This window comes from Ischnura elegans, chromosome 9, assembly GCF_921293095.1.
Source record: "Ischnura elegans chromosome 9, ioIscEleg1.1, whole genome shotgun sequence".
NCBI lineage: Eukaryota > Metazoa > Arthropoda > Insecta > Odonata > Coenagrionidae > Ischnura > Ischnura elegans.
The window spans coordinates 6,812,736-6,838,872 of NC_060254.1; the positions used below are offsets into that span (position 1 = coordinate 6,812,736).

The 26,137-nt window shown below is 40.2% G+C and overlaps 2 protein-coding genes across 5 annotated transcripts; one reads left to right on the top strand and one right to left on the bottom strand.

The window, feature by feature from the left end:
• Positions 1-1,846: 1,846 nt before the first annotated feature.
• Positions 1,847-11,289, bottom strand: LOC124165229 (COP9 signalosome complex subunit 2). The gene is made up of 9 exons (XM_046542532.1): positions 11,185-11,289; positions 10,584-10,778; positions 10,342-10,467; positions 6,274-6,441; positions 5,918-6,092; positions 5,669-5,807; positions 5,394-5,584; positions 3,930-4,071; positions 1,847-2,401 (listed from the first exon to the last, which is right to left on the bottom strand). The coding sequence occupies exons 1-9, from the start codon at positions 11,236-11,238 to the stop codon at positions 2,257-2,259; spliced, it is 1,335 nt and encodes a 444-aa protein (XP_046398488.1). The 5' UTR covers positions 11,239-11,289; the 3' UTR covers positions 1,847-2,256.
• A 54-nt stretch (positions 11,290-11,343) lies between these two features.
• Positions 11,344-24,683, top strand: LOC124165230. Of its 4 annotated transcripts, none has more exons than XM_046542534.1 (5): positions 11,344-11,487; positions 23,064-23,496; positions 23,833-24,056; positions 24,195-24,332; positions 24,497-24,683. In XM_046542534.1, the coding sequence occupies exons 2-5, from the start codon at positions 23,398-23,400 to the stop codon at positions 24,552-24,554; spliced, it is 519 nt and encodes a 172-aa protein (XP_046398490.1). In that variant the 5' UTR covers positions 11,344-11,487; positions 23,064-23,397; the 3' UTR covers positions 24,555-24,683. The 4 variants fall into 4 exon arrangements, 3 of the variants coding, with proteins under 3 accessions (XP_046398490.1, XP_046398491.1, XP_046398489.1); XM_046542535.1 differs by lacking the exon at positions 11,344-11,487 and having other exon boundaries at positions 22,834-23,333; positions 23,426-23,496; XR_006866172.1 differs by lacking the exon at positions 11,344-11,487 and having other exon boundaries at positions 22,834-23,333; positions 23,426-23,496; positions 23,833-24,087; positions 24,195-24,683.
• Positions 24,684-26,137: the final 1,454 nt, after the last annotated feature.

A 26,137-nucleotide genomic window follows, 5' to 3' on the forward strand; every position in this document is an offset into this window, starting at 1 on the left:
GTGAGAAAAGGGGGTAGGCGCGAGACACGTTTTTATTTTTCTCGCGGAACTTGATATTTTTTTCGAAGCTAAGGTCTTCGTAATATGATTCCTGCGCGAGCTGGGACCTTTTTTTTATTTCGGAGAAGAGGAAAGCCTCAGAGGGGGATAGCAGATCTTGGGAAATGCACTAATGTTACTATCCCACGGTACTCATGCAGCAGTTGAGCTCCAGAAATGAGGAACTTCGAAGCAGGTAGGCAGAAAAAGGTCAGTGGGTTAGAAAAGGGGGGCGTGAGGCACGTCTTTATTGTTCTCGTGTAACTTGATATTTTTTTCGAATCTAAGGTCTTCGTAATACGACCCCTGCCTGAGCGAGGACCTTTTGTTTGATTTCGGAGAAGATGAAAGCGTCAGAGTGGGTGAGGCGAATGCTGAATGGAGGGGGATAGCAGATCGTGGGAAATGAGCCGATGTTACTATCCCACGGCACTGGAGTTTCCTGGTGGGGGAAACCGGGGATTTTCGGATTTTTTCACCCGGATCAACTTAGGTTCCCCACGTCGAACTCTTTTCACTGCTCTGACCCGCGAATTTGATGTAGTTCGTCAACTTGCCAATAACGGCGCTGCATGCACTAAACGACAAGAGTTCTGTACATTTTTCCGAGTCAACTACCAACGACGTGTGTGCGACAGTGTATGACGCGAAATTCAAAGTATTCGAGGTATTCGCGGATACTATTCGCATATCTCTAAATTATTAGTATTGTAAGTGGAAATTTTGTTGACTGTCGGAAGTTCAGGCATAAGTCTGCAACACAGTGTGATAGTATAAAAAAAATGCTGAAAAGTTTTTTTCTTTAGCTCCAATGCTCAAAATAGGGGTGCGCCTCTTACACGCGGTCATACAGTATGTTCTGAATTACAACTTTGTTCAAAGTGGATTTATGATGATCCACATGGCACAACAAGCTAATATAAGAGTAGTTGATGCTGCACATAGCATTTGTGTACAGAGATGAGAGCATTATTTTGCATTTGAGATAAAATCAGCCCCATTAATTAGATAGATAAATATTCACCTTACTTGATGCATTAATGTAATGCACTGCAAAAACCATAATACATACCTAATTCCTTCAACAGCAGAAAAGAGTGAACAAGAACAAAATTAGTAAACAAATAAAAGAACACAACTCAGAATCAACTGTCTGCAGAACCTCAGCTACGGAACCAGTCTAGACATAACCTCTTTATACGCTATGGATAAGCAAAAACAAATGATTAAACACCATTCGCCTAAATGTATTCATGAATTCCTTGACTCTATTGAGATAATAATCATTTGGACTAATTGATCACCGTGCCATAAAAAACTGTAATGAAGCGCATAGGTGTACGTATGTAATTTAAAATAGAAAAATAAACTCTGTAACACAGTGTCAACTTACTATAAGTGCAAACAACACTTTCCATGTCTTGAAGGTCTACTAAGAAGTAACATTACCAACAAGAAGAACAACAAAATTTACATAAAATCATATGAATAGTAGTATGTATTGAGCTTTAAACTTTATAGATGCTAAATAATAGATACACACAGGATTTTTTTTCCAGCGATGACTTTGTGATATCCTTGAAAAGAGATGAAGAATCGATTGCGTGATTCAGGCAGTATTAGGCTAGTTGCAACCACCTCAAGAAAGGTCAGACTATAAGGCCCGAAAGTGTAAAGGATACCAATAGCAATACACCTCTTACTTCACACAATTTTTAGGAACATATATCTAGTACATATGTTAAGCAAGGCAAACCTGCTCATACATCACCAATGTGTAATACAAACAAATAATCACCTTCAAATAAATGACAGCATAATATGTGTTTATTTTCTTTGGGCATTGGTGACGTGTGTCACCGCTCTTTAAATTACAAGGGAATGCATTACGCATTCAGAATAATACCACTATGCTGAGAGCAACGGCTCCGTAACTGTGATGCAAGGACTATGTGTCTCAATTTAGTCAGCTGGCCAAAACGTGCACCAATTGAGGAGTTATCATTTCACAGCATACACAGGAGGGAGGGCCAAACGAAACAGCAATTCAATACGTATTATTCACACAGGTGTCACTGCACTCACATGTCCTCTCCATCAACTGTCCATCCAGCACATCAAGTGTCTGCAATGCATCACTGTAAAAACTTCAAGCGCATAACAAAGGAGCATTTAAAAAAATTCTCCGCAGCTGTAATCACATCCTAGGGCACAGGATCAGGCCATTTTGTTGACGACTGCTTGGTGCAAGCTGGCCAACTGATTAGTCCACTTGTCAAGCGCATTGTAGCGAGCTGCACCCAGCGCCTGCTTGTCCAGCTCCAGCACCTGGTTCACTTGGTCTATTCTGCCTCGAATTGTGCTGCAAGGATATAGAGAGGGGGAAGTGAGCTCTCACAGCTGAAACATTGAACAATGGGTTTCACTCCAACGCAGCCGCAAACAAGAGTATGTACTCTCTAAACGATTTTAATTTCATCAAGAGTACTCTCTGTCCGTCCTGTGGAAAACACAGGTAAACTCACTCACAGTTTGTACCTCCGAGTGCACTCGTTATTTCCTCTCAGTGATAAGGCAAGGCTATTCAGTCTCAGTCATGTTTCCACCAAGTAGCTATTCTCCTGAGAGATCACCCCCTCATAAGACAGCTGCACTATTTGATCTTCCAATGGTCTTTCAAGGAACCTAAGCTCATCGTAAGAACTCAGAACTGAAACACCACATGCACAAGCACAAAAAGGATGGCAATTGCTAGTTAAAAGGAAAGTTGAGGCTAAAATAAGGATGAAAAGACACGTGGTCAGTTGCCCAGCAGAAAACCCAAATCAAACTCCACTGTATGTGGCTGTTTTGGAGTAAAACCCCTGTTCAGTGCTGCAAGGAGTTTTGCCAAATCAATGAGAAGATAATTTTTCGAGGAAAGATAATTTTTTGGCTAACTCTGTCTGTATGCCCGTGGCAGTTTTTGACGAACTGCACAGCCTTTCTTTGTATTTTGTTCAATTTGTGGATTAAGTTTTTCTGCACCGCATCCCATACGCTCGCTGCATATTCAAGGTACGGTTGGACAAGTGTGAAATGACACCTTACTTTTAATTTCTCATCCGTAAATCTTTCCACAATATGCTTGATGAATCCTAATTTCTTCAGGGCTATACAGCAAATATTTCTTAGATGTGTTCCCCATGAGAGGTTCGAGGTTATCATAACTCCCAAGTACTTCACTTTGTGTGTTGTCTTTAAGTCAATACCATCCACAGAGTAAACATGGTTATAGTTGGATGAACTCCACAAGATGTGTACCACCGAGCATTAGCTCAAATTAAGTAAGTACAGTAGGCATGTGGTTGTAAAGGTAAGTAACACCTCCTCTTCATATCTTTCGATGAGGAGGCCTCTTTGGTAGACATGACGTGGTTTGAGAGAGGACCATTGAGGTAGGCCATAGCAATGACAAATTCTTGCCACTTGGAACGCAAGAGGTCAGGCCAAGTACCAGGTAAACTGGTAAGAAGGGAAGTCGGTTCTACAAGAAGTAGCGATGGCCATGTGTAGCCTCTGGCCACTTCAGTCAGAGGCCCATTTTTTGACGTCCTTCGCTCCATGCCTTACAACTAAGTCCAGGAGCTAAATGTGCAAGGAGAGTAAAGACGCAAGGAAGGTGGGAACAAGGGGAGAGGGCCTTTGAAAATGTCACAAAATAAAGAAAAATTGAGTGGATCTGGCATTTTGATAGGAGGAATGGCGAAAGGGTAAGAGGAGAAAGATGATGGTAAATGCTCGATCACATCAAAGGAAAGAAACATGCTACTAAGAAGAGGTCCATAGATAGAGACAAGTGGTTTATCCAGTACAAATCAATTACCAAGACAAATAAATAAGCCACTCACCTGTCCAAAATGCATGAAACGAGGAGAGACTCCACTTCTGTGGCATCAATGTTCAATTCCTTTGAAATGAACGGAATATGAATCCTCGTGTAAGGCTTTATGAGTTTGATAAGCACTTGCGTCCTGATGTTCCTCAGCAGATCTGTAAAAATTGGGCAATTTCAATTCACTTCCCGAGATAAAAACATAACATCAACTTCTCAGAATTCAGACCAATAATTCATGAACATTTATAGGTCATAGCAAGCAGGAGGGAATCTGGGAGTTCAAACCCCCCCAAAATATTCAGGAGGAATATCCCTGGTCTGAATTAAAAAGCGTGCTGGCATGTGAAGTCACAGCAGGGAGCATTCTTGAAGGATCTTTTGATGACTCGAATGCTCAGATGAGTTTGCTTCAGCGACAGCAAATTAAAAGTTGATAAATGAACAACATATTTGGTACTTAATAGAGGATTTTAAGCCACTGGCCACAGTTGTTCAGTCAATAGTAAGGATTGGTAGAATGTTTTGAAATCAACACGGTACAAGCGGTTGAAATATTTTTCCTGAATCTTTAGATTAATATAAAATATCTGCTATAAATTAACTGGTAATTATGTGTTGATCTAATTTACATGACATTTCATTTTTGGTTGTCTTCTGCTAGCAAAAGGTTTTTATAGTTTTGCTTTTTGAATGCCACGTACTGAAAAATTCCTTCAGTTAATAGTACAAGGAAAAAAGATGAGAGCAAATGAGGTATGGTGTCACTTGCATCCTGCGCGTTCCATTGGATTCCTCTTTCCCTCACGCCCATCCGAACCCCAACGTAATTAACGTAACCCTAGGCGATTGCTTACCAGGACTTAATTGTGCATGTTTGACTGTGGGGTTATAATTAAGTGGAGGCAATGCATTTTAACGTTACCATTTTTATTCATAAGAAGTTCTTGAACGCACCAGTGTATGCATTCTTGTCCACTAAGTATCGAATTAATTGAGTTCATGGTGATTGGTGAAGCTACATGGGAGGACATATGCCAAACAACGACACCAACAAGAGAATTTCCAGGGAGCAGTATGATTATTTTGTGCTTGTCTTGAGCCCTTGACCCTTACATCCACAACACACCCTTACCCTCCCCATCCGCCAGACAATATGGGAATCAAATGAGACATTTTGAAATATGTAGGTAGATGGTAATCCACCTGAAGATGATGCAAAATGTAGTGAAATCTGTTGAGTCATTGAACTCCTAGAGGGACATTGCCAGTCAGTTTTATAAATAGTATGAGGAGGAGAGGTCATGAGAGACATTTATTCAAGAGTGAAAGTGTAACTTGAATCTGAAAGAATGCATTGCATCAATGAGGAGATTGAGAGTATGTAGAAAGGAATTACTTTAAAAAATTCAGAAACACAAGTCAACAGCAATCAGACACTTGGGGACATTGAAACAAGGAGCCACTCTCATATACACACCTTCTATATGTTCTCGTATGAATGGATCATCCATTATATTCTTTCTATTTTGTTTTAATATTTTTTCAAATTCATTGATATCATTATTTTGATATGCTGACACCAAATTGGTCATAGCTAAAATTTCAGGATCATTTTTATACGGCTTGGCTTCTTGCGAGTCAAATGGATTAATTCCTGATTTCATCAACCTGAAAAATTAAGACAGTAATAGCTTTCACGAGACAGCACATCTGATAAAAAATTTAAGGAGAGACATGGAAGATTGATTTTACATGTTGGCCAAGACCAAGTACTTCAAACATGTTGTTCGCCTCGGACTTCCGGATTCATCATAGTTCTTAAAGGCTTCGAAGAAATCCGTGTGAGCCTTTTCAAATTCAGTCTCACGCAAGTGCATTTTGCCCCCACACTCTGGAAAAAAGACACATTGTCAACAATGCAATCACTGGGCATACTTGGGTGACCAAAGCATTCACTGCACAAAATTAAAATTATCCTAACTTATGTAAAATGACACCTACCTCGGATCACTCCCATAATCAAAGGGTGGGGGATAGCAGACTTTATATGTAATGACTGTTCATATAGAGTTTTCAATTTTTTGTTATTTTTTTGGGCTGTGTACATTTGTATTTCTAAAGCATAAATTTCGAGTAATTGAGTGCCTTTCTTCAGATCATCTTCACCATCATCAGTCTATAAGAAAAAATAGTTAGAATAACTGAGTTGAGCAAGTAATTGGTCAAGTGGAATGTTCCAAAGGTATGAAATCCAAATGCCAATACTAGATATGAATATGTATGTCTCACAATACAATTAGAAGATATAGATTTTGCAAGATACATCCGAAAGGAATCAACTCATACAAAGGGCCTACTTGGCAGGACTGATGGAGCTGCTTTAAGATTTTCGCCAGCTTGTTGAAGTCGCCTCGATCAAAATACAGCTTCCCTAATTTCGTATTTGTCTTGAACCACAGCCTGTCATTCTTGGCATCCTTCAATGCTTCAAGGGTGGTTTCATAAAAATCTTGCAGCAATTCCATCTGAAATGAGGCATTTTACATTAAACATAAGTTTACAACATACCTCAAAGCACCACGCTCGACAATTTTGCAATATCATGGTTCATACCAACTTTCCATTTCCATTTTCCTCACATTTCCGTGATTCATTCTGAAATTTACAAAAATTCCCCTAACTACAAATCAACATCAAAGCAGTCACACGCAATACCCCCTCGCTAATCAGAACATGTCTCGGCTGTGTAATGCCGGAAGTTATTCTAGTGGCTAGTTAGATGGCAGTACCAGTTAGAATTTCTTTCAACCACACCAAGTTCATTTTAATATCTGAGGTTTTCAGCATGTCCGAGTTTGTTTGTTAACAGCAGGTGGCTGATTGAGTGCACGTTCCATGTTTGCATGAACATACTATGCAATAGTTACAGGTTATTAGCTTTGTTGGGACAAAAACGCAACACACAAAGAAAACAATGTCATCAAAAGAGTGTGGTATTAAAATGAAACATGTCACTTTGAATGTTGTTGATAAGAAAAAGATTCTGGAAAAGTTTGATATCGAGGCTATAGGAGCCAGCGCAGTTTTAGAGTTTGGTATAGCCTATCAAACTGTGTCTGGTATCAAAAAGAACAAAGATAAAATAAGGCAGTTCACCCTAAAGTTTGATACCAACCCCTGGACAAGTACTGTTACTCAAGTGCAAAGGACTTTCAAGTTGCCTGGAGATAAAAGACTAGAAGGAGCTATTTACCAGAGTTTCATGCAGCTCCAATCAAAAGATGTTGACATCCACAGCTTAGAATTACAAAATGCAGCTCAACAACTGGCAAAGCATCCATGGATAGAGAACTTTACAGCAAGCAGTGGCTGTTGGCTTTGGCAAATCAGAGAAGGCATAACATTTGCAACAAAAGAGTATCAGGTGAATCGAAGAGTGCCGATACTGACCCGTCCAAAGATAAAATACGTTCCATTATCAATGAATACATAATTCATAGTTGACCCAAATTTTCACAGCATATTAAACGGCTTTGTATTGGAGAGCGTTACTGGAAAATTCTCAGGCTTCAAAAGGAGAGTCGCTGGTCCTGGATGAAAAATCAGAGAGGCGAAGGTGTCGGCTCTTCTATGCACTAATGCAGATGGTGGTCGTAAGTTAAAAACAGAAATCATAGGATAGTATAAACATCCTCATGCTCTAAAAAATTCAACTGATGGTCTTTATGTTATTTACCAATACTCGGCAAATGCATGGTTCACCTCTGCAATAACTGCAGACTAGTTTCTCAATCACTTCATTACCCAGGTTAGAAAATATCATCGTGAAGTCCTTGGGATTCCTAAGGACAAAATAATAGCTCTTGTAATTTTGGAAAAAAGCCCCCTCCCACAGAGATGTTAACCTTTTATGCAGCGGAGATAGTAAGATTAAGCATGTAGCTATGCCTTTAAACACTACTTTGTTGTCTCAACCGATGGATCAAGGGGTAATTGTCACCTTCAAGAGGCTATACATATAGGTATGAGTTTTCAAATGATATTCTGGTAGTTTAGGAGACAGGAGAAGATGAAGTTGAAGATGCCAGAGGAGAGAGGACATTTAAAAAAATACATTACTTAAAGGCCAAATACTTTAACTGGGTTGAAGCGTGGAAGGATTCAAAACAATCTACCATTGGCAATGTATGGCATAAGATTGTGAGTGGAGATAAGGTAGACTTTGATTTTTTAAGTTTTGAAACTGACAATTACCTCTTTCCTTTGCAGTCTATTGTAAGGATAGCTACTTCGATTAAAGATATTGAGGGCTTGCTTTCTGTAGACGAAAAAGATCTCAGTTGCTGGGAATTGATAGCAGAATAGATTGCCGATTTTGTTTCTATTAAAGACTGCATTTCTTCTGAATATGATGGTGAGTCTCCTGAAAAGTCAATGAAACTCTAAAAGGTTCGTGGAAGTCTGGATACTATAAAAGACTACTTTGACCTGTAGCAGCAGGATACAGACATTCAAGAATACATATTAAGGGGAAAACTCAAAGTTTGAGAGAAATGGTAACTGGAAAGGAATTCAAAAAGTCATCTCAAAGTAAAATTTATAATTTCTTCTCGCCAGTCACTTCACTCCAAGAAAAATCAACCTACAGTCTGGCCGCCGAGAGTTGTCCAATGACAGGCAGAAGGGGTAGGGGGCACGGTTGCCTGGTAAGAAAGGGAAACGCCCACTTCACATGTAAACAAAAGGGTTCCGTGAAGAAAGGAGCCAGAAGGGACGACGAGCGTGGAGGGTCCAAAGGAAGAATCTTTTGTTTCAATGGTGACTCAGGCCTGTTTCAGTGCTTCACATGCATGTGACAACATTGCATGACTACATGAGGGTGTGAGGTACGTTTGGGGGACAGTGATCGGCTGCAAACTGTGCTGGCACAGGGTTCTCCTTTAGAACTCTCGTCGGCTGGTAGTACATTCCATAAAACAGACGCCATGTAATTCTCAATTTAGTTCATGTTAGCCATTAAAATATTCAAATCACACAAGTGATAGTTATTTAATCACTGCTTACTTTATTTTCATTCCTCCTACTGCACGTACTTCACTTTGACAATTCAGGAATTTCATTTCATGTTTTTAACGTATGATGGCCATACATGTATTTATGCACAATCCTCCAGTGGGTCACCGAAACTGAAACGTCCGTGAATCAGATACTTCTCAGCAAGTGAAGGCGATAGACTGCCATTTCACTCGCAAGCGGCTCAAGAGAGAAGCAAGCAGGAGAAATGAGTGCGCTAAGCCACGAAGCACTGCCATGTCTATTACCTGCATGGTGACGAGGCTATTATAGCACTACCCCTGAACAATGAACTTCAGCTAAATTTTGCACTTCCACTAGCATGCACTGCCCAGTAAGCCCATTATTTTTAACAAAAATTAAAAATACCGGCATGAATGTATTTCCGTTGTTTTCGTGGACTGTGGTGTATCCCTATAGTGTGTCAGTTCTTCAGTGATTTGTTCTAACCAAGCTATTTATTTTATTGGAAATAAAGAAATAAAACTTTGTAAGGTTCACTATTATTTTAACATGGGCACTGCCCGAGTTTTGTAACGTGGTTACATCTTCAGGTGACTAATCTTACTTGCATTTTATATTTATACATTCATATGACAGTGAGGACATGAAAGGGAAAGGACTGGTTGAGAGGGCGGGGGTGGGGGTTAAGCACGGAATGGAAGGGAGGGGAAGGGGCAGCCTTGATTTGGGATGAGGGTATTTATTTTATTACAAGTGCATTGCCTATTGTGTGTTTTCATTTTCACATGTTAACCAAATACTATTTGCAAACAACCACTAATTTAACAGACAGTAGTACATAAGAGTACCCACTGTGATAAACAGGTAACTTGTGGCTGCAATGCATAATATTTGGTAAAATTCATTAATGAATGAAAGGTTGATTAAACACAACCAATTATCCTACAGTGATTAACTAAAAATAAGGTAGCCTCAGACACAGTTTTAATCATGTGGGAGAAGCAGGATGTGGAGGGAATCAAGACGCTGTCAAACTGAAGAAAAAATTAGGGTTGGGTACATTGCAGCTGGGACTGTGTTGAGGGTGCACAAGAAACACGACAAACTAAGACCATGCCTCTCACATGATATACACTCCTCAATTTTAGTTTGCCTTCAGTTTGATACCTGCAACGAATTGCTCAAGGTGCATGAAAATCCCATTCAACACATCACAGTATCTCCAATCAAACCTTTTACTAGTCATCATGGGCTACACAAATCGAATGATACAATGAGACAAACACAACAACATAGGCATGAATTAAGAAAAAATTAAATTTTATCAAAATAATATAGGTCACCTGAACCCAATCTTTGTACTGAAATTATTGAACTAAAACACTCACATTTTTTGATGTTGATATGTAATCCAGGATGGAATTTATGGACTTCTCACTGTGGTTACGCGTTACAGCACTTTTAATGTACGTTAACAATTGCTTGTATCGCTCCATCATCTCTTTATAGTTACCCTGAAATATTTGTAAATACATGTAACGTATGACATAATGGTAATAAAATAACTACATATGCCATTACAACGAGGAAATGAGATGATAGCTAAATAACGATAACTAGAACTACTTACTAATCTGAAATTTATTTTGATCATTTGTTTAAGGGCCTTGAAACCCCATTCTCCTTTCTCGCCTCCTTCCAAATCCAATACTTTGTGGAAAGATGCAAGAGCTGCTTTCGGGTCATCTTCTTTTAGGGCTTTAGAATTATAGTACTGGTTTTCTAAATCAACGTCAGGTTCCGAGTTACTATCTTCCGAATACTCCTGAAGGAATAAATACTTACTTCAGCCAAGTATCAAAGAATAAATGACAGCATTCTCCAGTTACATGCGCCCGAATGACTGTTAAGTCTCACTCGCGGCATGTAAACAAATGACCTAATCTTGATAGCATAATTCAGTACAAAATAAATCATGAGAGAAAAAGTTAAAGCGAGCTCGGCTTACACATTAAACATGCGAAAGATTGGTGAAGTAATTCAACTTCTTTGACGACCATAAACGGTCAAAATTGGTTCCAAATACACGCCAAACAAAAAGCCTCGCAACAACTTAAGTAATAAATATGGCTCAAGAGAACCGTATTTCTTCCCTTAAATTTGATAGTATACAACTACGACTGAGAGGAGTACTATACCACATTGTTTCATGTTCATACGCATGAACTCACCAATCCATAATCTTCCTCTTCTTCGCACATAAAATCGTCCTCCACGTCCGACATTTTGGATATTTGTTGATAGTTGACTGCCGAACTGCCGGCAACGCCGGCTACGGGCGCATGTAACTAGAGAAGAATAACGAAATTGATAAATCACAATCAATCACATTGAACTCTGCTAGTATTTAATACTGCAATGTACTGCAAGGAAGTGGGCCAGGGAACTACAGCGATACTTGTAATGCTTGAAGCACATCAAAGCGAAGGTGGCAGCGTGTCGGCTACAAGGAATATTGGAGCTTCTTTTTATTGGTTTGTATTCCTTTATGTTATGGAGGACATGCAACCAAAGACCTCTAAAATTATACTTGAAGACGAAATGACTGAACCCAAATGCTTACGTCCTCGAGGAAATCTTTTCATTTTTGCAAGTGCCTTTAAGTATTCGTTATTTGCGCTTTCTCTTGGTCAATAGCCTTTGCGGTGGAACGTCGAGCGCGCTCATACATAGTAAACGCTGCACACTAGTGACCCTAAGTAACCTCTGGTAGGGCCACACATTACAGATGGATGGAAGGAAGAGATCCAGACGAAAAGCAGTTCACGTTAGGGTGTCGCGTCAAAGAAACTGAGGGAATGGCCGTGGGAAACTGTCTCTTTCCTGGAGGCATGGAGCAGAATCCAATGACCCTCGGTAACTCATTCAACAAGAGCTATCTCAATTTTTTTTTGTAATGAGAAACACCAGCGAAAGTTTTAGCCAAGCATTAAAATATTTACCCCAAGCAAGGTTTGATGACCAATACTGGATTTTTTAATTCACATAACTAGGAGTAACTGATGGTGAGGCACTTCGCTGCCTTAGGAAGGCCATACTGTCCTGCACAGCGCGCAGAAAAAGAGTACTTGCCCACATCAATGACGCAGGTTTCGTCCTCTTGCGGATAGAGCTACAAGCTTTCAAACTTGAGTTGCATTGAATGTGAAACCAAGTTTTCACACGATGCAAAGGAACTCACCTTGAGACAAGTATACGGTCACTCAGATGTTGGGAGTTATCTTATTCACTCTAATTATCTTATTCTAATGTTATTATCAGTAGTTAAAATTATATATTTCAAGCTACATGAGTGCATTCAAGGGGCATGTCACCTCGTTTTACTTTGAGCAACGTTTGATCAAACTTGGTTGGATGATAGTGATTGGTGTCGAATAATCTCTGTAAATAGAGATGTAATTAATATAATGTGACATTACTTTTCTTTATATTGATGTCCACAGTATTACATTCTTTACATATATTAACTTTTTAAACATGTCATAGTCACTTTCAATTTATCCCCATGGCCAGCAAGAGCGACTACGTTTTCCTCTGCACTTCAACTTAAGGTGTTGCGCATGCCCTCTGTGCCTTGTAAGGGCCAGTTTGACTTACTCGTACCACCACTAAAATCTTATAAATAAAATCCCCATCACAATTCTCTCCAACCTCCCAAGGCAATATTCCCAGCTATGTGGTCTCACTCTGATAAGTAGTCTGGCATTTCTTCAAAACTACTGAGATATATCGGCATCACAATGCACATTCATGGAAGGAACAAAAGTTGGAATTTCCATCTGAAAGAGGATTCCAAAGTTACTCCCATAATAATCATCTGTACATGGCCGAGAAAAATGGTGTTGTGAAATTTTAACCCTAAATATAGGTGATGCGAGTGGGAGCCAAAATTACCAATGATGTTTTGGTCAAAAATGCACCATTTTTTAATTTGAGAAACTTTGAGCCAAGCACTTCCATTGGCGTTGAGTTTGCCCTGTTGGCAAATGCCTAGAATTCATCAAGGTCTCCAGCAGGAAAAGCATTTGAAGTCATGGGTTGTCTAGATACCATCCAGCAACAGGACAAACTTGTGGCCAATTAGAGCAATTGGATCAAAGTTTCTGTAGTTACAAAAATTTGGTGCATTTTGAACCGAAACATCATCAGTAATTTTGGTTCTCACTAGCAGGGTTGAAATTTTAGGCAAAATTTTTTTCCACTGCATATAATGTCTTGAACACATGATTACTTAATCGCAGTGTTCAATGCTCTACATAATTTGAATTTCCCTATTTCTTTGTCTTTAAAAAAATGTCCACATACAGCAATATTGCCAATGTGTAGTTGCCCAATAACAAGCAAATACTTGAAATATAATGGGAGTCAGATGTATAAAATATAAGAGAATCAGATACTTAAAATATGACAGAATCAAATGCATAAATACCTATACCAAAAACAAGTTCATAAAAATAAGGAGAAAGGGAAAAATGTATAGGAAATAAGTATCTGAGGCATTTTGCAGTCAGTGGAAGACTGGTGAAGAGTGCTGGTGGTTTTGAAAATTTTGCAGTCATCAGCAAATAACAGCCTGTGAGTTTAGGAGGTGGGAATTAGGGAGTCTAAGTTATCAAATGTATAAATTAAATAAATATGGCCCTAGATCACTGCCTTGGGGAACTCCTGATGTCACAGGAGACCAACGAGATGAGATGCCAGGAAGAATAATGCACTGATTTCTATTACTAAGGAAGCTAAACAAGAGGCTGAAAAATTCACCATGGATATTAAACCTATGACCAGTGGCGCCGACTCCATGGGGCCTGAGGGGGCCCGAGCCCCCTCAAAAATTGGTTATGAGTGTGACGAAAAAATATGCCAGGCTTGTTGATTTTCCCCGAAGTGTCCAGATATCAGGATTCGAGTTATCAGGGTTCTAATGCTGATCATATGACTCTTCTAAAATGCTTAAAAAACTGAAAACTCACTACTTATAAACTTTCCTGGGGCAAGATCCCTGTTTTGGGCCCCCCCAATATTTTTTGTAAGTCGGCACCCCTGCCTATGACTGAGTTTATGAAGGAGGAGGCTATGATTGGGGCAATTGAAAGTTTTTGAGAAGTCAAGAAATACAGTTCTAAGTTGGGATTTCTTGGATATTGAGTCAACAGCATGGTGTTGTATAGATTGGTTAAGCATGATCACCGTGGGAGAAAGCCTTGATGGCTGGTGGATAAAAGCAAGGGGACATGAAACAATAAAGCCTGTTTGGAATGATTCTATCACAAAGGGATGAGAGAATAGGGTGGTTTCCTATTTTTTTTATGGCCTTAACCAAAAGATTATTACTCCTGGAGTATGTATTTCACGCTTTTAAATTTTTAAATGAAGATATCTATTTGTCGCAATTAATTGAAAATTGAAAATTTTCAAGTGCACGAAAGTGCGGCGGCTAAGTATGAATGCTGGGAAGAGCCTGCGTGATGTCATTCTGGTTTCAGATGCCACTGTGTGAGGCCACCTTAGTGCAAGGCTATTAGTGCCGCTGTGATGCAGGTAACGGGAGTACCTTGCTAGCATGTAAAACTTGGCTTAAATAAGGATTATTAATACCGTATCAAACGAAGGAAACTTTCCGATTGTAGGCAATTTTAATAGGTGATTATTAAGAAATGTTTCCCTGAGCTCTGTGCCTCATGCATGCATTGGTAATCTCAGACAATGTAAAACTCCTGACTACTCGTAAGGCATCTGGGCCCCTGTGATGTCACATGGAGTGGCATTGCATGGGTGCCAATCTGGCCTTTTGAAATGATGTTAAAATTGACCATTAACATTTGTCTAAACTGGGGATTATAAAACCAAATATGTAATTTGTATGTAATGAATGCACTATTGGTGGGTAACGAGTCGCAGTCAATGCCTTTCGTTTTCTTTGATGAAGGGAACTACCCTATTGGAAGTAGAGTGATGAGACGGTTATTGGAGACATTGCTTTTCGACCCAGATTTAGATTCGGAATGACATTAGCAAATTTAAACTGTGGTGGGAAAAAAATCGAGAGAAAAGAAGTCAGTTAAATATTATGGATGAGGGTAGTACGAGGTAGTGAGCACTGCAGTTTCCTATGAGGATAGGGTTGAGGAGACTGTTGGGACCAGGGTAACGATGGGATGGGGGAAATCTTGCAAGGATATGAGTAGACTGCCTGATGATTGGTTTGTATTTGGGATAGGCGGTGATTGGTGTTTGGAATAAGTGCTTTAGTAAGAGTGAGTAAGAGAGTAACTGGATGGAGGATTAAATCATTCAGAAAAGAAATAGATTAGAATCTTGGAAGTAAGGAAATAAAACTTTGTAAGGTTCATTGTTATTTAATTATGGGCACGACCCGGGTTTCGTAACTTGGTTACATCGTCAGGTGACTGATCTTGAATGCATCATACATTTATACACAAAGTACACAAGTGACAGTGAGGACATCTATCGGAAAGGAAAAGGACTGGTTGAAAGGGCGGGGGTGAGGGTTAAACACGGAATGGAAAGGGGAGAAGGGGGGGGGGGTGAGGGGGAAAGGGGCAGCCTTGATTTGGGACGAGGGTTTTTCCTGTGACGATAGGTATCTGACCAGCCAGGGGAGGGTGGGGTTAAAGTGGGTGAGTGGACGAGAGCTAAAGAAGGAGGCGGTGTTGGGGAAGAAAGAGAGGATTAGCCGAGTACATTGAGTTTTCTTTCTTCTTTTTGAAGCAGTTGTGATGCTCACTCACTCTGATCTTAACACTGTCCCAAACGACGAATGTCCCAAAAAATGAAGGTCAACAGTTTATTCACGAATGTCCCAAAAAATGAAGATTTTGTGAGATCATTGCATGAAATGGCATCCAGAATGCGAGGCTGATTGCAATGACGATTGACAAAGGACCAGAAAATCTTGGGATTGGACATAATGAATAAGGAATAGTTTCGTACACATTCTTCATAATATGTATTAACATATTAAATGTTGGAGTAACGGCACAGTTCAGAAAAGGAGTGCCGAGTGTGAGCATTGAGACATGGCTTAAAAAGCATGGTTTTTGTATTTTAAGATGTGGATTGTTTTGGAGTAATGGGAAAGTTTTCCTATTGGGGTTGGTGAGCGGGTCAAAGTCCTCTGTCCACGGACCATAATATATCTCATTATTTCTCTAAATCTGTTTCTGCCAAATATCGGTGGCCCCCATTTCGTTGACCATAGTTCTTCAAGTTCTATGGTTCTGGCACCAAGAGCAACTCTGATGTTAAGGAGAGCTATGCAGGTATCAAGTTCATTGAGGGTAGACTTCAATCATCATTTTCCAGTTTTTGTCTTTTTGCCTCAGCAACTGTGCATTTCTGAATGTATTTAGGGGTTAGATGGAAGATGGAACTTTCTAGTCCCAATCTCACCCAATAAAGACATATTATTATTATAAACATTCCTTCATTGAAAAGTTGCTGCCAAGCACTGCTATGGCTATCCTTACATATACAGTGGAAGCCCGGTTTAGTGAGTTCGGCATTTTACGAGAATCGCATTTTAGCGAGTAATAGTCATTGTACAGCCAAACGACCTATGTTTTACATGTAAAATAATTCGGATGTAGCGAGGTCAAAAATTTCCTTTCACAGTGTACGCTTGGTATTACGGCAGATATTTCTTGAGGGTGATGCACCATTGAGCAAGCATTAGCTATTATGTTTTGCATTATCTGTTTATTAAACTAAAAATACTAGATGTGTGTCTGATCTATTACACCTAAAGCCAGTTATCTCCAAGCATTTTTGTGATTTACAGCCTTGAGTACACTCCGAGTGCTCCCATTTTACGTTCTTCTTTTGTTACGCCCAGCGATCAATGGGAGGGGAAAGGGAAAAGATGACAGCAAGAGAGGGAGTTAGTTCCCCCTCGTCTTCTTTGGCTGGCTTTGTCAATACAATATTACAATAGGCTTCGTCTTAAGCGCAGGAACTTACATTATAGTTAAATCCCCTCCATTTTTTCCCATGTCAAGTAAGGAAGCGCATTGTCGTCGTTAGATCAGCGCCCTTACATTGCCTTTTGACTTTTGAAAAGCTAGAGCAACGTTACCTGCCGTTGCATGCTATCCAGCGATGTACATTTAGGTATTTCATTTGTGCACAGGAATGTAGTTTGATCAAGACATCATCAGCAATTGCCATGTAGGAAAATCACAGTTATTGCCATGATGGTAAAATAAAAATCAACCATAGGTTAGCAAACGAGGAACCGCTGAGTAATCAACTAAAAAAATTTGTAAAAGCATAATTACTGTGCTGATAGCAGAAATCCTCTGCTTAGTGACCAATCATAGTGAATCTTCATTATTTCTTCTTCATACTCTCCAAAATTCTGCATGATTCAAAATTTTAACATCATATCAGCAAAACTGTGACGCACTTCCGTGCAATCCCTTAAATTTGTTTAAACGAATGGCTTAACTTATATTTCGGTTACCCTCAAGGGCTATGTACTATGCGAGCCCAATTTATAAATTGCCATTTCCAACACCAGATCCGTTGAATCTCTTGGCAATGATTAAAAGCTCCTATATGCTGACTCTTATGTCAAAAATAATATTCCGCTCCAAATTTTGCGATGCAGCACATGCGTCCTCGCTAATCCATTCCCATGCGGTGCTTTTTTCATAGGTTTGTAAAACGCCCACGGTTATTTTTTTTCGGAGGAACTGAAGATTTTGTACATTAAGTAAAATATTTATATCATCGCAATATCTCTCCAGAAAACCCTCCGACTTGAGTCCGTCCGTCGAGAGAGAGTTGTACGATGTTGACAGCCAAAAAGGAGGGGTGGAGAGCCCTCCGCTAGCACGGATTGCAGCCCTGTCACTGCCCTGCACCAAAATGCACCTCACACCCTCACCGAGTCATACAACGTTGTCACAGGCATATGAGGCGTAGAAACAAGCCTGAAAAACCAACACAATCCCTTTCTCTGAATCATCAAAACAAGGGATTGGTCCGTCAAGGTCGTCGTCCCTTCTAGCTCCTTTCTTCACAGAAGCATTTTGTTAACATGTAACGTGGGTGTTTCCCTTTCTTATCAGGCAACCTTACCCCCTACCCCAAACTAGGCCCTTCTGCCTGTCATCGGACAATTCTCGTTGGCCGGACTGTATAGAGGGGTGAACTCAATGCCCTCGATCCTTTGAGCACGATCCAAGGCAGAGGGCTGACGGAGCCTCAGCATTCAGCAGAAGAAAGCGATTGAAAAACTTCTACCATCCCGTCGACTGGATGCACCCAATCACACGACAACGGAGAGTTAGGGTGTGGGTAAGGGGTTGCGTTTACTCACTTGGAGGGACAGAGTGTACTCAATCTCAGGGGCGTAGTAGTGTCAGGTGATTTGCACCAGTGCATTATGTCCGGGAAACGTAAATATTTGGGCCGTAATACCAAAATTAAAATTATAAATGAGTGCGAAAGTAGCTGGACTTTAAAGACTGATATCAGGAGGCGGTTTGGTGTCTCGTCAATTATGTTGTTCACAATATTTAAGAAAGATAAAATCGTGCAGCAGTGAATGAACTAGGAACACCTACCTAGCAGCCAAAAATATTTGCAGCAGGGTGTACATCCATAAATGGAATCTGCACTATTCAAGTGGTTTTGTCAACAAAGGTCTGCAGGATTGTCCATAAACGGTGCATTGTTAAAGACTACATTTGACTACATTTCCAATGGGGAGAATTATCTTGGCAAGAAATATCTTTGACCACCAAATCATGCTGTGTTTCGGTGAACCTCACGGCCAATTTTCCCTACCGACTGACGTACTGGATAAACATTGGAAAACTCGACAAAACTGATATTGTCGACATGATGTATTCGCAAAACTTCCACCGCTTACCAAACATATTGATTCAGACTAGTTATGCTGTTTTTACAGCTTTCTTTGGCGATCAAAAAATATAAGAATGGAATAAAATCACCGAAACTGGGGGAATTAATATTCTATAAAATTGAAAATCCCCCTTTCCTTCTTTAAATATATTGATGCTCAACTAAATATTGCCTAAAAATGACTCTTAAGCTGTTTAACTTTGTTAAATACCGCAGAAATAGAATAAAAACTATAAATATGAACGATTATGAGACTTTGGTGGGTTTATTCAACACCTTTGGATACAATGAGTGCTTGGTTTTGTGAGTAATTATGAGCACTCGTTAAACTGGGCTTCTACTGTAAATCGCTTGGGGAAGAGATGAAGAGGCTGTGTTTTGATGAGTATTAGTGGGTTCATCATCAGAAGAATGCACACTCAATGCTTCCACGTGCCCACAACCTTGTCTACGACACCCATGATCACGTCCAGCAAGATGTCATGGTACACGTCCTTGGATGCCTGTTCCTCTTTCTCGTGCCGTGGATGTAACTAAAATTCTATGCCAGGCTTATAACTATGAACCCCATTAGCATTCGGTGCATGCTGCCTGAGAATGTGCTCTAGCCCTCGTTCTGGATTAGGTGCTGCAACTAAATCAAACCGACTATGAGCCACTTTTGACTTGTAAATAAAATTATTAAAGATGAGTAAATGATTACGTGCTCTGAGAGTCAGCTTCTTGATCACTGGAAACATCTTCACCTTCTGATGAAATTAGGTCACCATGATATGGAACGAAGTCTTCATTGCTCTCACTTATATCTGAGTTTGTTTCCTCTTCAGATGTGTCCTCCGGTAAAACAGTCAGCATTTGAATGATCTTGTCCGGGGTTAACTCTCGTGTACAAAGCGACATTGCTGGAGTGGTTGCCGTTTGAATTTAAATGCAATATTTGTAAGTAATATTTTTGGCTGCTATTCTTTAAGTTTACTCGCAAGAGGTCCCTCACCGATTTGAGAATGAATCTTATGAGCTGCACGTTGGAGTCAGGCGATGCTGCATTTGCAGCATTTAATAACCACTTTTTGCACCGCTACAGTGTGACGGCATTTACTGCTACATTATATAAATTAAAAGTAACATTCAAAGAATCCGTATGAGAATGAGCATAGTCAAAATTTTATAAACAGCAATGAAAATGATGACCAGAGAATAGTCAGCACTGCCATGAACAACTTTCTATGAGGGGTAAGAGTCTCATTTTCTAGACTGAATAGCTGCCTTGTTTTAGCTTTTACTTTTTCAAATGTACTGCCCCATAAAACACAGGCAGGGTAGAGTGCTATGAAGGTGAAATCATCGAGCAGTAAACTCAAAGTTGAAAGGTGTGCAATCGCTCTTACTGACTCAAGAAAGACAAATGAACGTAAATTCTGCTCCTGGTGCATTGGACTCGGGAAAATTAAGTATGTGTCCTGTAAAATTTGAATTAAAGGTTCAATAATAAGAAAAATAAATTTTGTAAAGATACCTCAAGAAAATTGAAAATTATGCAAATTTGTTTATTATGCACATTTGTTAGTGGGTAGATGAACTTCACACCAAACTATTTTACAATCTGTGTCGAGGTCTTTTCGAGGGGAAGGGTGAGCTGATGGCAAAGAGCACACCACCACCTCTGTGTAGTTGATCCCGACGGAACTCTGAGTGGGAGAAGGATGACTCACAATTACTATCAGCAAGATTAAGACAGGGCTCACAATTGCAATAATAGGTATCCAACTGAGAGAATTCTTGTGCATGAGAATCAGGGATAGATAATTTCTTTTCTATAGTTCTCACATTTTGGTAGTACTTGTGCACTTGGGAAGCACTGGGAAGGCCAGAGTTAAGGTTTAAGTCTCCTGAGGGAATCACTAGCAGCAGCACCACAACTGCACACCGAGAGTAAGGCGTCGAGGCAGCAAGAGAGTGGCCGAGGCTTGGGCACCCGAGTGACGGAGGTCACAGGGAGAGAAACCACTCGCGGCAAAAGTTGAAAAGGAAAAACTTCTGTAGCCAAACATCTCTATTGGTAATGAATCCTAGAAAGGCTGTGATAGGTCAGCACATGCAACAGTAGAGGCACACACAACAATGTTCATGGGGAGTGCAAAACTCAAGGCACAAATGCAAAAAAAAGCATAGGAGAGGGAGCTTTCTCACTGTAGCCATCTTGATGACATCCACTACGATAGTCAAATTCATTAATCCTTAAGGATTTGCTTGGGATATTTATTACCTTACATTTCATTTATCTCACCTTGGATGAAATTTAAACTTATAATATGATGATTTATAATGCTTGCTTAGGCAAGATATTTATTCCATTCATGGTAACATAAATGCACTGTCAAAATATATTTCAGTTATCAGCACGCAATTAGCCCACTTGCTGGGTGCCCACAATCTGGGAATGAAATGCTGCAGAATTAGAAAACAGGGAGAAGATAGGAAATGTCCGGTATCTTTCTTTGAAATGCGGGAATAAGAAGCTATGTAATTGGCACCATTTACGTATGGGGGAAAAAAGTATCCCAACAAAATATGTGCTGCCACCGTTGCTTTGCAGGAGAATGGATTCCCTCTTTGCAGTCATAATACAGCATTTATCTGGATATATATGCCCCCCTTTTTTTCCAAAAATGCCCACGGTAAACGTAAATGGGAGACTATATTCAAACACATTTTAAAAATTTTTCCTGAAACTGAAGCCTCAAAATTAAGGGGCGGGACTATATTCAGAGGGGGACTATATTTGGAGAATTATAGTAATCGTTGGAATGAATCGAGGGAAATTCAAATATGGTCTTTCAGCAACCAAGGTTGAGACGGTGAACTTGCCTGCCTTGAACGTGTTTCGTACTGTGTTCTCGAAAATGTTGGCACATTCGACGCCGGTGGCGGATGTTTCTACTGCACAGGCTAAGCTGCAACCACTCAGTTTATTCATGGTGTCGCTGTACCGGCGTGTTGAGCAGTTTAGTGTTGAGGTTATAAGAACTGTGACAGTGAGGGATGCGAATAAGTTGTCAATTAACTTTTATCGTCCTTGCAGTCTCTAAGGGGACCAAGTAATGTTTTCATTTATGGCTTTGCGGTCCCCTCTGAGACACACTTAGTTTAAAATTGGCTTATAATGAGTTCCATCGCTCGAGAGCTCACTGGAGAGGTGCTTATATTTTAAACCTCGGCCATTTAAATGCCCCGCCATGCAGTCATACATCTGTGATTTAAAGCCGTCCTTTAATGGTTGAAGTAGCAATTTAAGCTACATTGCAGATAACGGAATATATTTTGAACAGTTGGAAGACTAAGATATTAATTTGCAGCAAAAGAGAGGAGGCTAAAACAAACATCAACCTAGGAAAGCATAAGCTTGAAGAGGTGAACGAGTTCTCTTACCTGGGAAGCCGAATTACCAGCGATGGACGGAGCAAGAAAGAAATACACTGTAGAATAGCGCAGGCGAAGAGGGCTTTCTACAAAAAGAAGAATCTTCTTACAGCTGAAAATACCAGCATAGAAGTAAAGAAACAATTCATCAGATGCTACATATGGAGTATGTTTCTCTATGGAAGCGAGGCTTGGACGTTGACAGTAGCAGAGAAGTCAAGAGTGGAAGCATTCGAAATGTGGTGCTACCGAAGAATGATGAAGATAAAATGGATTGATCGTGTGAGTAACCAGGAAGTGCTATGGAGAGTAGGAGAAAAGAGAAGCCTCCTAAAAACATTAAGCAGAAGAAGGGACAACTTAGTTGGCCACATTTTGAGGCACAATGGTCTGATGAAGACAATCGTTGAAGGACAAGTGGAAGGGAAAAAGGGCAAGGGACGGCCCCGAATGAGTTATATAGGACAGGTTATAAAGGATGTAAAAGAGAATAAATATGTAGCTATGAAGAGATTAGGGGATAGGAGAGAGAAATGGAGAGCTGCGTCAAACCAATCTTAGGATTGTTGACTAATGATGATGATTTTGAACAGACTCAAAAGTTACAAGAAATTAATGCATGATGTCGTAATGAGTTGGGGGAGTTTCAGAATTGATCCTGATGCTATGCAGAATGTAAACTGTGGTCCAAGCATATTTTGTGCGGGCCTTCAAAATCAACATTGACCACTACTGTTTTCAGTGAACGCCTGCTCAGTACTGAACAGGCGTTTTGAGAGGCTGATGGCCGTCAATGTACCGATAAAGGAGGCAGTTGAGCTATGCTGCTATTCCGCCCACGTGAATTTGCGTATTAGGAGGGAGAAAGCAAAGCATTAACCCCTAAATGCGAGACGGCAGGAGTGTGTGGTGGCAATACCGGCCGGGGATGCAATAATTGGGAGCCCCGTGCCGCTTCCAAAGCCAGCCAGCGGCGTTATTTCGGAGCTGATGCAGGAATTGCGGAATGCGGGTAAGTGAAATATAATCGGCAAAATTAAACGTAGATCATTTACAAATTTTTTCCTATTCCATTTATGTTTTCATTATTCTATCCTATTTTAGGAAGTGACGCGCAGAAAGGGGATATCTGCCTAAAACGTGCAGCCTTATTCCATGGTGGTGGAGAGGAAAAAGTAAGAATCATGTCATTTATGGGGTCTGGGTGAAGTGCTCAATTCTGTTGCAAATCTGGTGGAATTATCGTGTAACCTTGTCAGAGGCATTGTCATTGTGATGATCATGTGCTGTCTGCCTTGCTATCCTTCTCCTTAGCGAGCGAGGTAGATATTATGACCCCACTGTGGTTAGTCTAGTTAGATACCTATTTTCCATATTGCGAAGGTTTTTATTCTCCCCACGTAACACGATCATGGCAGCAAGTCATTGTCTTGGACCTCCCTTTTTAAGGCATATTGTCGTATTTAGTGCCTTAAAATGAATTTACTCAATTACTCATGCCTATCTTTCAGGTTGTTCTGTACTCAGGCTACAAAGTAAACATCGGAAGAAATGCGAAGGCGAGAATCGTGCACTCCGCAGTGGGGAATCCCGCTAAAATGCAGCGGCAGTTGCTGCTGGAATTGAAAGGGAGGGAGCATATAATGAGCCACTCGGCCGCCGGCCAGAGGTTTGGGGCAGAGAAAGGTGGACTCCCGGCCACGGACAAGGAACGACACCTCCAGTGCCGTGGAACGTGAGGACTTCCTATTTTTCAGCCATATGAGGTTGCCACTTATTCAATTGTTAAATGTTAATTAGGTATTATTTCCCAATCATAAAGATGCATGCGATTTTGTTTGTGGTGTTTACGCAACTCTACTTTATTTCACAGTGTTTGTGAAGTTCAAATGTCCGGGGGTGCCTATTCCGGCGGTGGCTTCCACGTTAAACAAATTGGCTGGAAACCTGAGAATGTATGCTCAGCGGAGGGAGGGAAAGAAGTATATAGCTACCCCCGAAAATCGACAAAGTAATTTATATTTCAAGAAGAATTATTACTCATTACGTTATACATTGTAAGAAGTACAGTTCATTCAAAATGACTGGTAATAGAAGGGATTAAGGTCTTGCTTGCCGCAAGCCAAAGTCCGTTTTATCCAAATTTGAAATTAATTGGGTGTTTTGTTATTTAAGTTCTGATGCAGCCACCATTAAGGTAGCCGACATCCCTGTGGACGTGCGGAGGATATGAGAGGGGTTGGAGGAGGAGGACTGCGAGAATGCTTAGTAAATTGTATAAAATGTGTAAATTGTGACTACTTGTATCGTATTATGTTTTCAGTGTTTACTTTGGTATTTCCGAATAAATGTGTAACGAGAGTATGTTATTTTATTGTAATGCAATACTTGCGTTAAGTTAATGCAGTCAAGTTACTCCCTTATCGTTAAGGCGTGATTGTTTTGCCGAGTGTAATTATAGATTGAAGGCAGACATTCTATATGAAAGTTGGGTGAGTACTGCTTAGTTCATCTGTGAATTTTACAAGTGTAAGCAACTCGACAGCGGATCGTAGGTGGTGAGAATCTAGTCGTTGTAAACTAGATTCAACTCGGTAAGAAGGTGAAAATCAGATTCAAAGTAGTTAACATGGGGAAACGAGATTCAAATCTGTTGAACGGTGGAAATCAGATTAAAATCTGTTGAACGGTGGAAACCAGATTCAAACCCCCCGTGGAGGAAATGAGTGGGAAAACAGCCGCCATATTGGACCTTTCCAACTGCTTTCCAGCTGTTTCAATTTTCAAAATGATTCAAATCAGTGCGTCAAACCTGTTGGAAATCAGTTTCAAATCTGATGGAAATCAGTTTTTCTTTGCTGGGGTACTGCAGGCAATATTTCTACCAAAAAAAGCAAGCTAAAATCAAAACCTGGAGAAACACCAAGTGGCTGCCTGATGTAATGTAACGTATTGGTCGATCATGCATTCTTCAATAACAAGTTATTTCAACTGTTTTACTGGGAAAAAAATGGAGTTTTTTTTACAGAGCTTTCCTGCTTATTTGCGTCTTTAGTGAAATTATTTTCATTCACTTCTTGTGGTTGTTCATTTAAATTTGCCATTAATTCAAATAATAAGAGTTCATCCTTAGAACCGGGTAATTGAGAACATAATTCACAGTGTCCGGCGATATATGGTGGAAATGTTTAATGTTCATGATGATATAGAACGGTGAACGGCTCCTCTCCTGATTTCCATCAGATTTGAAACTGATGATATAGCCCGCATAATCTTTGTAACGACGAAGTGTATTTTACCCAATCGCCTCTTTTATCCCTGAAAATTCCTGCCCGCTCTTAGATGTTTTTAATCTCTGACCTTCGCCAACACCCGCTCCTCTCCTGGTTGTCATGACTTCTCTTCCTTCCTCACCGATTCACTAATTTACGTAATCCCTATTCCCAACCCCTCCTCCAAAGACCTTCCTTATTGCGCTCCTTTAGTCAAACTGTCCCCCCCCCCTCCCTTGCTAGCCTTTCCACCCCACCTTTCCCCCGCTGGACGGTATATATAGACCTTGGGAAGCCAAAATGGGTACCTTGATAATGACACTACGTGTCGAAACCGGGTCGGTAGTTCGTTAATAAAAAAGTGTGTGGAAATTAACCATTTTATTTTATTTTATCATCATGAACGGGTAATTGAGAACCAAGTACCGATGGGGGAGAACCGGACCGTTACCGAGAACCGAAAAAATTTAAGAACCGACGCATCCTTAATTTTATTACGCGTTTTCCCTTTTTGATTGTTTTTTTTTTAAGAATCAGTTGTTCT

What these genes read in the sequence shown, in the direction of transcription:
- LOC124165230 (XM_046542534.1), top strand. Translation starts at nt 23,398, where the DNA reads ATGTTTTCATTATTCTATCCTATTTTAGGAAGTGACGCGCAGAAAGGG. An exon ending in ATGGTGGTGGAGAGGAAAAA is followed by an intron (nt 23,497 to 23,832) that starts GTAAGAATCATG and finishes CCTATCTTTCAG; the next exon opens with GTTGTTCTGTACTCAGGCTA. An exon ending in TACCCCCGAAAATCGACAAA is followed by an intron (nt 24,333 to 24,496) that starts GTAATTTATATT and finishes TTGTTATTTAAG; the next exon opens with TTCTGATGCAGCCACCATTA.
- LOC124165229 (XM_046542532.1), bottom strand. Translation starts at nt 11,238, where the DNA reads ATGTCGGACGTGGAGGACGATTTTATGTGCGAAGAAGAGGAAGATTAT. An exon ending in ACATATCAACATCAAAAAAT is followed by an intron (nt 6,442 to 10,341) that starts GTGAGTGTTTTA and finishes GCCTCATTTCAG; the next exon opens with ATGGAATTGCTGCAAGATTT. An exon ending in GTTTCATGCATTTTGGACAG is followed by an intron (nt 2,402 to 3,929) that starts GTGAGTGGCTTA and finishes ATATCCTTGCAG; the next exon opens with CACAATTCGAGGCAGAATAG.